The sequence below is a fragment of the Fusarium coffeatum genome, assembly GCF_003316985.1.
Source record: "Fusarium coffeatum strain FIESC_28 chromosome Unknown BRIP53273_contig_171, whole genome shotgun sequence".
Classification (NCBI taxonomy): domain Eukaryota; kingdom Fungi; phylum Ascomycota; class Sordariomycetes; order Hypocreales; family Nectriaceae; genus Fusarium; species Fusarium coffeatum.
In genome coordinates, this window is record NW_022157964.1 from 27749 (window position 1) to 43234 (window position 15486).

The window sequence follows — 15486 nt, forward strand, 5'->3', positions numbered from 1 at the left end:
CTCTCTATCTCTCGCTTCCCTCTCCTCCCGAATATTCATCCTTTCTTCCCTCCTTCAACCTTTTCCCAAACCGCAACCGCAATTCACATTAAGAACTCTTCCATCAAGAACTCTTCCACAAAAAACTATTCTATCAAGAACTATTCTATACAGAATCCCTCTATCATTCATTTCCATCTACCAACACGATTTCATCTATCATCTTTGAAGAGGTCTTGGTTACCACCGCAATGGATCTCAAGCGTCTCGAGAAGATGAGAGCTTCATGCCCATCACGAAAATCCATGTTGGATTTCCTCTATAACGGCAATCCGCCCAACGATTTGGAGAAGCCAAACACCTTCGAAGTTGGAAGAGTATCATCTCCCCCTAATGATGGCATCGTTGCCAAAGAGCCCTTTCGCGATATTACAAATATCCAGCCTTCTCTCAATGTCGGCGTACAATACGAGGTCGTCAAAAGGGACCGTACCACTGTGGGCAAGAAGAGCACCGGATCTGCAATCACCGGCCATGTCCTGGCTAATTCTCACGATGAAAATTATTGTGTGACCAAGGAGTAAGTACCATCCCTCACCCTCTCGGTATAGTTTGATCTAACACATCCTCAAGTAGCGAGACCCTCGACGATGATGCCTCATCTATTACCAGCGAACGTATCAAGCTCAACCCTCATGCGCCCGTTTTCGTTCAAAAACAAGCACCAGAGCATCAATCAGTTGGCAGCCCTACTTTTGAGGTATCCAGCCAGGATCTTTCGGATTTCAACTCCGAACCGTCAGAGCCTACCACCGACGGTTCTTTGAACCACTTTGAGGACGTAGAGCCCCAAGTCATTTGCACTCCGACACGCGAGGTAGCAAGTATTGAAAACTCCCCCACCCACAACGAGCGAGCCCAGTCTGTGACTGAGGAACCCCCCTATGACCATTGTGTGACGATTGAACTCGAGACCACTGATGCACGATCATTTTACACCCCCTACTACGAGATTGAAGATCACAGAAGCTCACCAAGTTACCGTGAACGTCTTGACACGATCTTTGAAGAACCCGAGACAGAGCAAAATGAGACTTCCGAGATTAATTCCACTGGCCATACAATCACCAATTACCACACCATTTCTCTCAGCGAGTCCCCAGTTACATGCAGTGATTCATCAATTACCGAATCCGAAACCAGCGATTCTCTGATGTCCGACAGTCTGGCAATAGACAGCAGTGTCGCTGCACCTGGATCTCCTGGAATAACTACTAGTGGGCCCGTCGATGCAGAACGGAAGAAACAAACCATTCGCTTTGACCGCGAGGGAGATCTGTACCTCGAAGTCGGTAAGGAGAATGTCCGTACCATGCTGGTAGACTCACGAGCTCTTGGTCGTGCATCGGTCAAGTTACGTGATGTCATATCTCAGAGTACTAAAGAGGACACCGGACACCGCTGGACAATCAGCTTTCCCGAAGATGACCCAAAGTCTTTTGCAATCGTTCTCAACCTCATCCACACCCGGTTTGAGAAAGTTCCCACACAACTGACACTTGACCGACTCTACGATGTGTGCACCCTAGCCAAAAAATATGGCATGACTAGCGTTCTACGACCTGTCGCCGAGCGATGGTACCTATTCGCTCGAACGCTTGAAAAAGCCTCCATCTTCAAGATGGCTTTTATTGCATGGGAATTTGGATTCCAGACCGATTTTGGAGAGATCCTTGGGTACATGACTCACAACTGTTCCACCGATGAAGATTCCCAGCTGGTTTTTGGCCCCGATAAGCAGCGTCTGTCCGATAACGACGTTTTGAAGAAGCTGCCAGTTATGAGTAAGTCCAACCAACCCTACTAGCATCGAATTTACTGACTCTATCTAGCATGCATTGAAGGACATCGTCAGCTAGCCTTGGAAACTTTCTAGGATGAGTGCCAGGGTCTGAGCGAACTAGTCTTGAGCTGCTCAGTGAGCGGCAAGCTGTGCGGAAACCGACACGATCGTGCCGAAATTTGTCTTATGTTGGGCAAAATGTTTAGCAAAGCTGAAGAGGAGGGCGTCATGGACCTCTTTGCTCCTGGAAGCCGGTACCAAGATTGCACAAGCGTGAGCATGAGTCTCACAATATTGGAGTAGAAGGTTAGCAATGTCGCCGCGTTCATGGATATCTGCGGGCTATGTGTTGGAGTGGATGAGATGGTCAAGGAGATCCATGAACAACTCGAAAGAGCTGCCGACCCCCTTTACAGAAGCCATATCAATACTCTGGCCGCGCACGCTGCAAAGGTGCGAATGTTGTCTGAAGATGGTCGGGAGGATGATTAGATTGGACGACCGAATATCCGAGTGTAAGGAACCGTGGCATATTGAGCCACGAATTGCTTTCTCCTTTTTCTCTTTTCTTTTTGCTTTTGGACGACATCCGATTTATATTCTATGGAACGAGGTGAGGAACAAGGATCACCCGAAGTACCGGCGACGGCTGCTTTGAGATAAATAGCTTCTTTGATATGTATGAGAAGCCGGATGGATTTTGGGAAATGATGATGGATTTTGATATGATGCGCAGTATTGTTGTGAAAGCTCCCTTGGTGCCTGATGATGGCTTTCCTTGACACTTGTAAGACCTGACAACAAGGACATGGTTAAAGGACAGCCGGGCCTAGAATGATAGCATAACATATTTAATAAGAATTTGTGATCTTTGACGTCAATTTTTCTCTGTCTGAAATCATTTATGTGTGCCCAAGAATAGAAACATCTAAGAGAAACAATACGGTATCCGTCGGGGAGATGACCTGGTGCCCATCTTTCCTTTACCAACTGCGACATTAACCGGGCACTTGTTTGAGGAAGTTGAACTACAATTTCGACTGTCTAGATCTTACTGAATAGATACCCCAGTGCATCCTTATATATTAACTTGGCAGCGCACAAAGCACTTCCCGGTCGGTGGCTTACATTAAAAGAGCATGCAATGTGATAGATGAGGTGCACTGAGTTTTTGCTTTAGTTATTTTAGAGAGTAGAAGGCGAACTGTTCAGTCTCTAAGAACAAAACTGGTGTCTCGTTTGTGTCCCCAGTAAGTCAGGCCTTTTACAAATTTCCTAATTAGGCCGTGTCGCTCCTTCTCACTGGCCAGCTTTCGTCACCCCGCTTTCGTTGAACAAGACATGGTCTTAGCGAAGCCCAAGAGTGAATTAGATCAAAAGGGAAGTAATCACACAGAATTGTTCTTCTGGCACGGTTGTTCCTTACTTAATGGTTTAGTAGGTAGGTAGTTTGTCAACCGTTCGCTCCTTCTTCTCTTGTAACATGGGCTCTTCTCTTAACTTCGTTTCTGCTTCTCACTTCCTCCTCCATCCTCACTCTCTCTCTTTAGCAACTTCAGCTGCTTGATCACTCTGAACAACTTAACCCCCCATCAACAACTCACCACCATGGGCAACTCACCTACCAGGAGCAACTCGTCTAACATGAGCAAGTCGCCTGCTGTGAGCAACTTACCCACCGTAGACAACTCTCCGTCTATGAACAACTCCCCCGACATGAACAACATGTCCAGTATGGAAAAGTTACCTGACATAAACGGCTCACCCGATATGAATAACTCGTTCACTATGAACAGTTTACCTGGTATGGATACTTTGCCTACCATGGATAACTTGCCAGACGCGAACAACTTACCTGCCATGAACAACTTACCCCCTATTAACAACTCGGCCGGTATATACAACTCGACCGGCACGTGTAAAATGGCTGATATATCCCTTACCTACTATAAATAACTCACCCGGCATAGACAACTTGCCTGCTATTAACAACTCGACCGGTATGGATAACTCGATCGGCATCGATAACTCAACTGGCATGGGCAACTTACCTGATATAAACAACTTGCCCGGCGTCAACAGCTTGTCGGACACGGATAGCTTACCCACCATGGGCAACTCGCCTGCCATGAGCAGCCCATCTACCATAAACAACAACTCCACTATCGGAATTGACTGTACACCTCTCTATGGCGGCTGCGCCTGCGGTTATGCTCGCTACAGAATCACCGCACCGTTTCTCCTCGTCCACTGCTGCTACTGCACGGCCTGTCAGCGCCAAACAGGATCTGCTTTCTCCCTCAACGGGATCATTGAAAGATATCATCTAAAGCTAATGAGCGGAGAACCTCCCTCGATCGCAGGCACACCCACCGACCCGACCCCTGTTCCCACAGACGTACAACCTGCCTTTGCAGCACTCACCAATACTAACCCTGCTTCCAATGTTGTCCTTACCGCTCAAGCCAGTTATGGTGTATGTATCCCGACAGAATCTGGCGTAGGACAGACAGTTTGGAAATGCCCAAGATGTTCTCTTACGACGCATAGTAGCTATGCGGATGGAGGGCCCGCTCTGGCGTATGTACGCGTTGGGACACTGGATAGGCCTTGGGAGATCAAGCCGGGTGTGCACATCTACACGCGCAGTCGCCCGAGCTGGCTGGCTGCCAATGATGACAAACCGTCTTTTGATGGTTACTATCCTAACCGGGAGGAATTGATGACAGAGGTTGCTCGCTTGAGATATGAAGCAATCAAGCCACTGCTGCAGAGAGTCGGGAAAACGATAGCATATGGTTGGTTTGATGGTCAGCAACAACCCTCATTAGAAGCACAGTAGCACTCAAGAGACTATTTATTTCATTGCAGCCATTATCATTAGGATTCTGTTCAAACAGGTAGTCTAGAAGGCAATTCTTCCGTATTCATCCACGCTCTCGTCCCCAGCCAATATGATATGTACACATGAGATTGCACTGAGAAAACCATTGCTCCGTACATGTAGCCGTGCTCGTTATAAGGCTTTTTCAATTGCATCCCTACTCCTTCCATATTTGCCTGTTCCCCTTGACCTAAAAAGACCCATCCCGAATATATCGCCTGTGGCGACTTGATATATGATAAATGATAAAATGAAGCAAAACAGTCCAGTTATTGCTTTCCCTCAAACGCCTGAACATCCAAAGACATGTAACCCAACTAGATGGGTAACAGAAGAAATGTCGTCTGAGACTTAGGCTACTAAAGTAAAGTAGCCTAAGTGATAGTCCAAGCTAGGCTAAGATGACTGAATTATTTCGTCCCTTGTGCTCTAGACAACCAATTCTTCTGCCACCATGACGCCAAAGTACCATTTAAATCCTTAGACAAACGAACAAATCATGAGGATGAACTCGAAACAATGCCACGATCCACGCAAGCCCCACTGGGTTTGATTCAATGCAAGAAAGGCATCCCAGGATGACCGATGACAATATTGAGATGCTTGTGCAGGAAAGGTAGATATGTCGATCCATTGTTGATGCGTGTAATAACAAGGTAAAGAGAATCGTGTATGCAAAAGAACGTATAGCATAGACGTGCTGTGCTTAGTAGTTGGGGTATCTTAGATTCCTAGCTTTTAGCCTCCGACCTTGCGGAAACCCTCGACTCCGAGAATGGGGATTTCCACGTCACAAAGATTTTCCATCCCTTCATCGCGGCGGCGCTCGACGAAGTTATTGCATTCGAAAACGACTTGTGCCCACTCGGAGAGTGCTCTTCCAGCATATACCGAGTTCTTAACGTAAAGGCCAGCAGGTTTCACAGGCTGCACCGCACCATCAGTTTGCAAACCCGCGTTGGGATTAGGTGATGGCGATGGTGATGTTGACTGCGAATGAGGTTGCGACGGTGCAGGTGACGGTGATGGTGACGGTGATGGGCTGCTCTTGGGGTTGGGGGGGCTATCAGACTCGTCGCTCGAGCCTGAGAGCGTGAGTTCAAGTCTTGGGGGGCCACTTTGCTCGATGGCCGAGTTCAGCATGCTCGCATTCTTAGCATTGTCGATGAGACCCTGCTGAGGACTGCCTGAGAACTTGCGTGTGGGTGCCGAATATCCAGTAGGTACAGTAAAGCCGTTGACTCGTAACGGCCCGCTGATGCGGGTCTGTGCTGGGCCAGGAAGTCGAGGGCGAGTCAGAAAGCGCTCTCGGAGGGGCCCTGCCTGTTGTTGCCAAGCAAGAACAAACTTGAAAATATACTTCGGCTCCTCGTAGGTGGGCTGGGAGTACAAGGAGTCATCCTCAGACGCGCGGGGCTTGTGGTTGTTGGTGGTAGGTCTGTTCGATGTTGAGGCACGAGACTCTGCCGTCTCACGACGAACGGTTTGGAAGTCATCGTCCCACCCAGAGTTTGCGTTGCCACCGAGAGAAAGTACTTTGCCCAGTAGCGACCATCGTTTTCTACCGTCCTGCCTTGACGAGTCAGGCGGCAGGCCGTTGAGAACGCTATTCTCGCTATTAGGAAGCTTGGCGAAAGAGTCAAAACTGCCCATATACAAGCCAGGCTGAGGTACATTGATTTCCTGGCGAATAATCATGAAGCGTTTTCCAGGTGCTGGGTTTACCGGGGCAGTCGAGGGTGCAATCCGTTCTTCTTGTTCGGCAGCGTGCTTGATATGCAGATAGTGAGACCATGTTGTCTGGAGTCGCTCAGCTACAAGAACGAAGATTTGACTATGTCTAATTAGTAAGAACGCAAGATGCGGAATACTCGATATGCTTACCCATCAACCTCATCCAACGTTCCTGAGTCTCGGCACATTCGCCAACACAGCAAACGCTGGTAGTAAGCCCGAACCATGGGGCACCAGTGGTTGAAGAACTCATTGAAAGTTTCTTCAGTAAGCAGCCAATCCTTACAGATTGCCAACTTGCGCACAGGGTCTCTTGAGATGGCGTCCCATATCGAATAAATCAGGGCCAACATTCGAATTTCCGACATGGTGTTGAAAGAGCCCATGACCTTTTGGCAAACATCAAACCAAAATGGCCAGTCGAGATAGCTGTCAGAACTATCTGGGTCCTCGAATTCGCTGTAGAGTACGAGAACTTCCTCCAAAAAGTCGCACAGGGTGAAACAGGCAGGATGGTTGTACATTGAAACTTTTCGGGTTGCTGCCTTCATCATGGTGGCGAAGGTTTCCGCAAACGTGTGTCGAGCGCCAGCGATGTCAAGGGAGTCGTCCGAGAGATAGTCTTTCAGCAACATGATGCATCGGTTCTCGGCCATGCCCCTCATAACATTGCTCATAGGAAGAGGAAGAGCCATTGCGGCATCGGCACCTGACATGCCATCCATGGCAGCGGGGTTGAATCCACCATCCGTGGGGGCTTGGCGGTGGATGGTTGTGTCCAGCACGTACAGAAGCTGTGCCTGAACAAGAGCGAACCCGGGAGACCTTGATTTTTCTAGGAGAGGCAGCCCGGGGGGCATGAACTGTTCCGACAGGATGTGGAAATACTTGAGGAAAATGAAAAAGACATCCGTATCGCGACCTTTCCAGCGAGCCGCCCAGGGACCTGTCCACGGGATTCGAGACACCAGCATAGGCAGTCTGGGAACCTTCTTAAGGCTATCCCACATACCCTTTGGTGAGGTCCAGGCAAATACGCCAATGGTTGGAGGAAACAAAGCTGCAATATCATCGCTCTCACCCTTGTTTTTCCGTGGCAAACCAAGCTCATCGGCAACGCGTCTAATCAACTCAGGAGAAAGACCCCATAGCCTAATCAGAATGTCGGCAACACCAGGCGCAAAGAAGAAGGCGTATGCGCAGGCCTTTCCTGCGAAGTTGACCAGGCTGGCGGGTGTATGACGAAGCGAGAGCTTATCGACTATAAAACCCATCTGTTTTACCAGGTTGGTAACAAACATAGTTCTAACGTTATGCTCGGCCGACTCTTCGAGGAATGCTGCTTGACTAGACGTAATAGACGAGTTGGACGAGTTAGTCATGGATCGGGCTCGAACTCGCTCAGCTGGCGATCGGTTGGAAAGTGGTAAGAAATAGGAAGTAGCTTGTCGCCATTCGAGGCGCATCATAAGGAGCGTTGCCGCGTCGAACAATACCGGGCGGTCGACACCGGGGACAGGTTGGGGAGCTTGACCATCCAGCATCTCCAAGATCGAAATCCACCACTTATTCAGAATTGTTGCTCTTCGGTCAACATCTTCAGCGCAAAGCTTCTTTGTTGATTCGTGGTTCATGGTACTCCGGAGGAACGGCAAGAGTTGTGTCTGAACCTGCGACATTCGCTGGGCGGTGCTCTTGGCAAGGAACCCCTTAAAATCCTCGTCGATCGCTTTGAAAGACGACCACAGCACGTCTCTCTGCTGAGGCGGCATCTCAACAGAAGACTCATCAGTAACAGTCGTAGCGGATGTGGTATCGTAGGCTGAAGATTGCGGTGTGTGGTCTTCTGCGGTTGTCGAAGCTGGTGGCGCGAGGCTTGTGGCCGAAGAAGCACAGCTGTTGTCGGAGTCGGTGTTCGTATTGAGCTTGGACAAGCCCGCTTGTTTCTGTTTGAGCTTCGAAAAGTAGCTGCTCGCTCGGGAGAAGGCTTTAGGGGCACCAGATTTAAGCGAGTCGCTCGACTTATTCTTATCCACTTGATCGACGGTCAAACCAGGGCGTTTGCGAGTCTTTGTCAACTTCATTGATGTTGTGCTCTCGGATCGGCTGCGCCCAGACTCCTCATCTTCTTTGGTAGAGTCGGCATTCTTCATAGGCGAAGGGGAGCGAGAAGGTCTCCATGAGCGTTTGGCGAAGTTGACAAAAGACTCGGATTTCGTCAGGGGCTTGTCTGTTGGTTTCAGATTTCCAATCGATCCATCGCCAAATTTCTTGTCTCCTGCCGATGTTGTCGGTCGAGGAGGGTCTTCGCGAAGGTTGTGAAGATCCGACGTGCTTTTAGAGCTTTGGAGCCAGCCTCGAGTATCGATGAGCGAGCTTGTTCTTTTTCTGGCGTGTCTGAATCGCGAAAGTTCTTCAGGCGCCTCTTTTGTTTCAACGATTGTTGGTGGTGGTGGCGCTTTCGTCTCAGCCTGTTGCTCCTCGGGCTGGAAAACGGTCGTATCAAGGCTGGTATCGAGATCGAAATCAACATTGAAGGTGGGAAGGTCAAAGTTGGGTAATGATTTGGAATCGGGAATCTTCTCGCGCTGCGGTGTCGGCGTCGTTGATGTTGATGTTGAGGAAGAAGGTTTTTCGAGAGAAGATAGTGAGAGAAGCCCCAGGTCTGGGCTGGATTGAGACCTGGAGAAGGGAGAGGAGGATTCGACGGCCGGAGCCATTATCATGGTAGGACCACTCATCTCATGACAGAACGGTTGAGTACCAGGTAGGCTTCAACGAGAGAAGCGTCCCGCAGGTTGATGCTTCTCTTGCTGGAAAGCCGACCGTATAAGAAGAATTAAAAAAGCAAATAAATGTATCTCAGTTCACCATTATTCGATGCTTCTCTGTCCGGCAGAGGTATGAGTATATGTCGGGGGGACTGCAATTGGATGTGAAAGATTCGAAGTGGTTTGAAAGAAAGAAAGACGAGGCTTCTCAGGGTTTCGATTCAATAGGCAGAATACAACTGAACTGCAGTGCAGCGCAGCGCAGCGCAGGCCTAGCCTGGTATAAAGTGTGGACTCGAGAGTACCTTTCTCTCACTAGTGCGACCTGCAGCTGCAACCTGCAACCTCCACATACAGGATCGCCGCAGACTAGCCGGGGGTGTAGCGGCAAGACGGAGGAGCTGATTGACAGGGAACCCGTAGGGAGGCCGAAGTATCCGTCCAGCTGGCGTTGTACCAGACTGTACTGTAGGTACTGAAGAAGCAGTCAGGTCAGTACATCCATACAAGGGGAGCCCCCAAAACGAAATGAGGCTATGCCCAGAAGGGGCTGCGGGCTGTTTGTCTTGTCAGAATGGGGCGACGCACGGATTAAGAGATGGAATAATTAGATGTTGGGTTCCTTTCCTGGTCCTGGTCTGTGTTGTTTCTAGAGAGAAAGGAACCCAAGACTCCATATAAGAAAGTCAGGACAGGGTGGAAGCATTGGCGTGGTGGAGCGCTGTAATTGATTGCAGCTTCAGCAGATGAACCGCTGTCAATACTCCGTACTATACCTAAATTTAATTACCTATGAGCGAGGCGGGATCCATCCAATTTCGATCAACGCCTCTGAAATGAACAAGAACGTCATTGACGAGACGTCAAGTCTGAGCGCTTCTTGTGACATTCTTTCGGGAAGTCGCTTATTGTTTAGTTCAGCAGCCTAGAACAATAATTGATTGATTGAATCACACAAGATCATGATCGCACAAACTTACATATTCCCCGGTGAAACATTAGACAACAAGAGGGGATGCGCCCGCTGTTGCATTACATTGCATTGCATTGAATCTTGTGTTGTGTATCGTACGGATAGAAACCTCGAGATGCTTAGCAGTACACTTGAAAATCAAGGCACACTCCTGGTAGGAAGAAAGCAACCTAGTGCACGACCTTCATGTCGACGAGATACTATTCGTTAAAGGCCACGGCACTCTTCTTCTCCAGGGGTCGAAGCCTGGCGGTACAAGGAGCTGAAGAGGCACAGATTACAGAAAGATTGGACGGAGCCGAATGCAACACCCATGGAAAGTCATCACATTATTGCGCGCTATCTCTTAACGGTATTGACAACGAAGCAGAGTGAGACGCACTGAGACGAGGTCGGGGGGGGGCAATCATTCAATCTTCTTGATCAAGGTTTTGTTCCGATCTGTGCCATGATTTTCGTCTGACACTGATTCTGATATTTCAGAAACCTAGCAATAGGTAGCTAACCTTATATGTATCTGACAGTGCATAGATGGTGATGTGTATATCGAAGCGAAGCTTTGGTGGCGGTGGACGAGGCGCAGAGTAAATTTGACTGTCCTCTCTCATGTACTCTGAATTCATTCATTACGAATCAACACTGACAAAATTCGGAGAATATTACCTGTCTGTTCAAGCATAGAATAGCCTCGTTATAGCGAAAAGAAGGGCGAGTATCATAGTATTTCTCAACCCTAAATCTGTGAAACAAGTGTTTCGGAAACCTTAACTTCCAGGTTTTTCCCCGGTGAGATTGCAAATACATTCAAGCTTTCTCTTGTACACCACCAAAAGAGCGATAAAGTTGGATCGTCGATTGTATATCTACAGCACTATAAGCCCCCTGACTCTTAGCCCCGAGGATCGAGACGGTTCTCGTCTGGTTGGCTAATCATGAAGCAACTCGGCCTTGTTAGATGGAGATCATGAGTTTGGTCCATGGTTAGGTGACCCATTAAGAGACATGCAAGTCACTTTGAGTGATAATAGCAAGAGGGTGAAACAATAACATGTGCATATTAGAGTAGTCTTAGTCTATGCCCATGTCTTTGTTATTCTGACATACATGTCCCGTGTCTCAATTATTCCTTCAACCACCCGGTTGCCTGTCCGGCTGAGATTTCGTTAGTGGATTCAACCGACCAGAGCAAAAGCCCAGTCCAGGCCCATGACAACCGCTGGTGGATCTTGCCGTTGAGGCTGACTCTTGTCGTCTCTAGTCTTATTCTGACTGGATGTGATGGGCGTAGCAACGGGGGCTTCATCTCTACGGTTGAAGAAGATCTACGGGACGGGCTGATGGTTCAACGGGTACATACCTGATCGGTATGTACAGTTGATAAGCCAAGAACCCATTGACATTGTGTTACCCGGGCTTGACAACAGACGAAATGTATCAATTTTCATATGATTGGAAATCGACGATTGTTGGCTCAACAAGGAGTATGGTTCATTCTAAAGTGGAACTATTTAATGGAGTAGTCCGAGATTGAGGGCCGATAGAGTCACTGCACACTGCAAAAAAGGTACCTAACGAGCGAAACATGGCCCAAAAAGTTACCCCTTAAACTAGTTGGAACGTAGCTGATAAAGAAGAAAAAAAGAAAACGAGGTAAATTTTTAATTTTTTTTAGCTGATTTGATTCTATCCTATTAACTCTGACTGGAAAAGGCTCGGGTCGTTCTAAATTGTGCATGGAGCCGGTCCTCACTAAGTTAAAAAACTAGAGCCGCCGTTGAAAGTCGGCTGTGAAGCCAATCGCTGGGCCATCGTCATGCCGTGCTGTAGCTGAAGTTCTGTACCCGCCCGACCAGAAAAAGGGACCTAAAAGCGTAGCTTTTTCTCCGTGGCCGGACATATCAAATTCTTTTTTTTTTTAATACCGCTCATTGGATTGTTTTGGTTTTTGTAAACAAGTTCCTTACGCATGCAACTGCAATGCAGCAATTACTGCGCTGGTATCTGTATCTGAACACAGAAGCAAGTGGCAGTTAATTGGATAACATGTCATAAAGTACATGAAGGTACCTTAGTACGAAATACTAGGATTCGGGCAGCTCAGACTCCGAGAAAGGGGTCCTTTGAGTGACGGCCTATGGATGGGATGGGATGGGATGATGTTTCTTAGAGCAGCGTAGCAGCCAGCTCATTTCCATCTCACTAGCCCCCACCCAAAAGTACCCTCTACATAGTATATACTATATTCATTGTTAATACAACGTGTTGATGACGTTCATTGACTCTTCCGAATGCATTTACCTGATCAAGCCTAGAATCTGGAGACTGAATGCTACATCACCATCCTTATCCGACCTAGCTACTATATGGTAATGCAATTTTATACTTGAAGAAAGAGGCGCCTGTTCCGCACGCGTCTTTGTTCCGACTATATGTCTCAGTGGTCTGGTATGGTACTGTCTGTTCTTGGGAGAAATGTTTCTTGTCCGTACAAGGTATTCAGTCTCGAATTGGTAATCCGGAATTCTGCTTGTCAACATGGCATTCTCGGTTTCACGACCGTAAACTTGTGACGATGCTTATTCATGCCATGCGCCTTTGTAGAACTACGGATACACGTGCAAGGCCTATTGGCCGTCTGTTCCGTTGGGAACTTGGCGGTGACAGGAAGACTCTCCATGTTGTCTGTTCCGTCATGTTGTGTCATGTCATCCATGCCATGTTCTACAGAACTAGCAATCAGATTTCCCCAGCTTTATCTTTTCTTTTTGCTTACTGTACCATAATGGGGCTACGGTTGCGCCTGCGCCTGCGCCTGGTGCAGTAGTGCAGGCAAAGTATCTGACTATCAGTACACCGAACTGCAGAGCAGGGTACAGCCCATATAAGCTGGAGGCACAACTTCGCGACCGATTTCACTTTTGGTTTCCCTTGCATGCATGCATCGCATCACGCTGTTCAGCTTTGGAATACGGTTGAGGCCCTTTTCTGTAGCCCCATTCCCTCAGCTGTATCGTGTTGCCGTGCGTATGTATGTATGTGCATCTTCGATCAATCGTAGGGCTACCATGTCCGGGCTGGGTAATTGAACCGAAGAGATGGGAAACGATAGGACCTTGGCTACGACCCAGCGAATAACCACAGATGCTGTTCTGGATCCCTGGTCGGCTGAATCCGAGGTAGTCAGAGTTCCAACTTGATGGACCTGTATGCACTGACCAGCCTGTCTGTTGGTCCAACGCGACCCCTAATGTGGCTCTTGTTGTCTTTTTGCCCACCGCATCTTTTTTTGTCTGATACCAAGCCCGCAAGCGTGCGGTGATGTGGGCTTCTCAGCAATTCGACAACCACCCAACAAGGCTTGTCTTGCTTGGCCTCTGGAGAATCGTCCAATATGCGGGCTGCATGCTGTATTTTCCATCCTTACATGCAACCTAAGACGTTTGGCCGATTAGGGGTTCACAACGTCGAACTTGGCAGTCGACTACTTTCTCTACAAGCTTCCCGGGGTTCCCATGTTGGAAAGCAACACGGCCGGGCTGGCATATGCGAGAGGGCATCTCCAGTGACAGTATCACCATTCTTGGAGCCATCGGGGCGTGCTTCACGTTGGAGAATTGTATTTGTTGGCAAAAGTAACATGTCCATTGTAATGGCATGTACCCCTAGCTTCATGCACCAGTGTCTGTGGGATTACAAGAACAGAGGTGTTTGGTAATAGTAGGGGGATATCAATCTTGGCACGAAGAAAATTCCTTCAGCAAGGCGAGCATAGAAAGAGCCCATTTGCTGTACACACTAATGCCGTTTGTGCAGTTTTCACTGCACTTCACTGTTTCACCGAGCAATCACCTACCTTGGATAACCTTGCCTGGGTCACTCGTATTTGAGATCTTGTGCCATCGGGTCGATAGGTTGAACCACGTACGAGTCGGTCAATCGCAACCGCATGCTCGTGTGCGTACTCTTTGTCGGACCTGATGCTGTGATCCTGAGATGGCCCAGGTTTGATCGCGAGGGATCTTGTGCTGTAGTTCAATGGTAGCCGATAATTCGGCGTTGCTCAAGAACAATACATTGTGAGAGTTGTGGAAGAATTAAAATTTTCCACGAAATTTTGAGCTTGATAAGATGGCTGTCTGCTTATGTAATGATTTGTGGGGACATTTCGAGAACTGGAGCTGGCAGGAGCTCAACATCTTTTGCCAGTTGGTGCGTACAATGTCTGTTCACTCAGGCTTTCGATGCTAACTCTGTGTGCATTTTTGTACCAGTCATTCTAATCGAGTAGGCAGTTGACCACAGCTACCTAATTTCAATTAGTTAGATAAAATATCACATAAAAAAACTCCAAATACTGAAGAACAAGCCTACCGAACTTGGAAGGTACTGATAGCAGATACAAGAAAGAGAACAATTAAATGACGTCACCCATATATTCATGCTTAACTTCTAGCTTAATACTGAGTGTGTCTGGGGTGGCTGCACTGAAGACAATTGATTGCCCGTGATGATAAATGATGATGGAAGCCAGAATGAATTACCAGAAGATCTCAAATAAACCCTCCCGGGTAGGTCAGATTCATTGACAAATGAAAGAGCATTTATCCATGACCCTCATGTAATGAATCGGTATGTAGATCTTGGCGGGGTTCGAAATTAGATGGCGTCGATGTGTGGATTGTCCCTGTTTCATGTTGGTCTCTCGATAACCATCACCAGCAAAGATCAAAGTTCTTCAACCGTAGAATCAGGTCAGATAAGATGCCACTGAGCTCTCCCATTAGCCAAGTCCGAATTCATGCTGGAAGATTAGATGTTACACTCATTACCCCGTCAACCGTCGAGTAAGGGTTCATATCCTGGCCAACTCAGGTCCCTAGGACCTTGATAACAAGTCGGTGTCTTGGTTTCCCTGGATTCTCCCAGGGATCGCTTCCACTGTAACCGGCTGACCAATGAGGGACTCGACGATGTGCTTGGCGCCATCTCATCCCATTCAATTCCCTGATCCTCATTGCTGTGTCCGTATAGTGTATAATTTTATTCTGTGCCTCAATGGGGTTTTGTCGAGTCTTGTTACTTGATCGAGTTATGTTTGTGTCGCTGAACAGCTGATGGAGGAGCCAGTGGTGACAATGGATCTAGCAGCAATTGGTACACGTTGCATGCATGGAACAGAGGAAAGTACCTTCCTCATGGTGTTTACAAAGTCTTATCGCAACTGCCCCATGACCCCTGCACCAACTGGCGGGATGTGTCTGGTTGCACCTGCGTCATCATCCAGTCTGTGCTTTTGTGTCTT

General features: G+C 48.1%; 3 protein-coding genes across 3 annotated transcripts; 2 read left to right on the top strand and 1 right to left on the bottom strand.

Annotated features, from left to right (window-relative positions):
- Positions 1-230: 230 nt before the first annotated feature.
- On the top strand, positions 231-1915 carry FIESC28_07600 (uncharacterized protein; the record flags this gene model as incomplete). Its single annotated transcript, XM_031161740.1, has 3 exons — positions 231-559; positions 613-1823; positions 1872-1915. 3 exons carry the CDS (start codon positions 231-233, stop codon positions 1913-1915), a joined length of 1584 nt encoding a protein of 527 aa, XP_031014162.1.
- Positions 1916-3430: 1515 nt separating this feature from the next.
- On the top strand, positions 3431-4664 carry FIESC28_07601 (uncharacterized protein; the record flags this gene model as incomplete). Its single annotated transcript, XM_031161741.1, has 2 exons — positions 3431-3716; positions 3793-4664. The coding sequence occupies 2 exons, from the start codon at positions 3431-3433 to the stop codon at positions 4662-4664; spliced, it is 1158 nt and encodes a 385-aa protein (XP_031014163.1).
- A 780-nt stretch (positions 4665-5444) lies between these two features.
- On the bottom strand, positions 5445-9160 carry FIESC28_07602 (uncharacterized protein; the record flags this gene model as incomplete). The annotated part of the gene is made up of 2 exons (XM_031161742.1): positions 5445-6540; positions 6591-9160. The coding sequence occupies 2 exons, from the start codon at positions 9158-9160 to the stop codon at positions 5445-5447; spliced, it is 3666 nt and encodes a 1221-aa protein (XP_031014164.1).
- Between the last annotated feature and the right edge of the window lie 6326 nt (positions 9161-15486).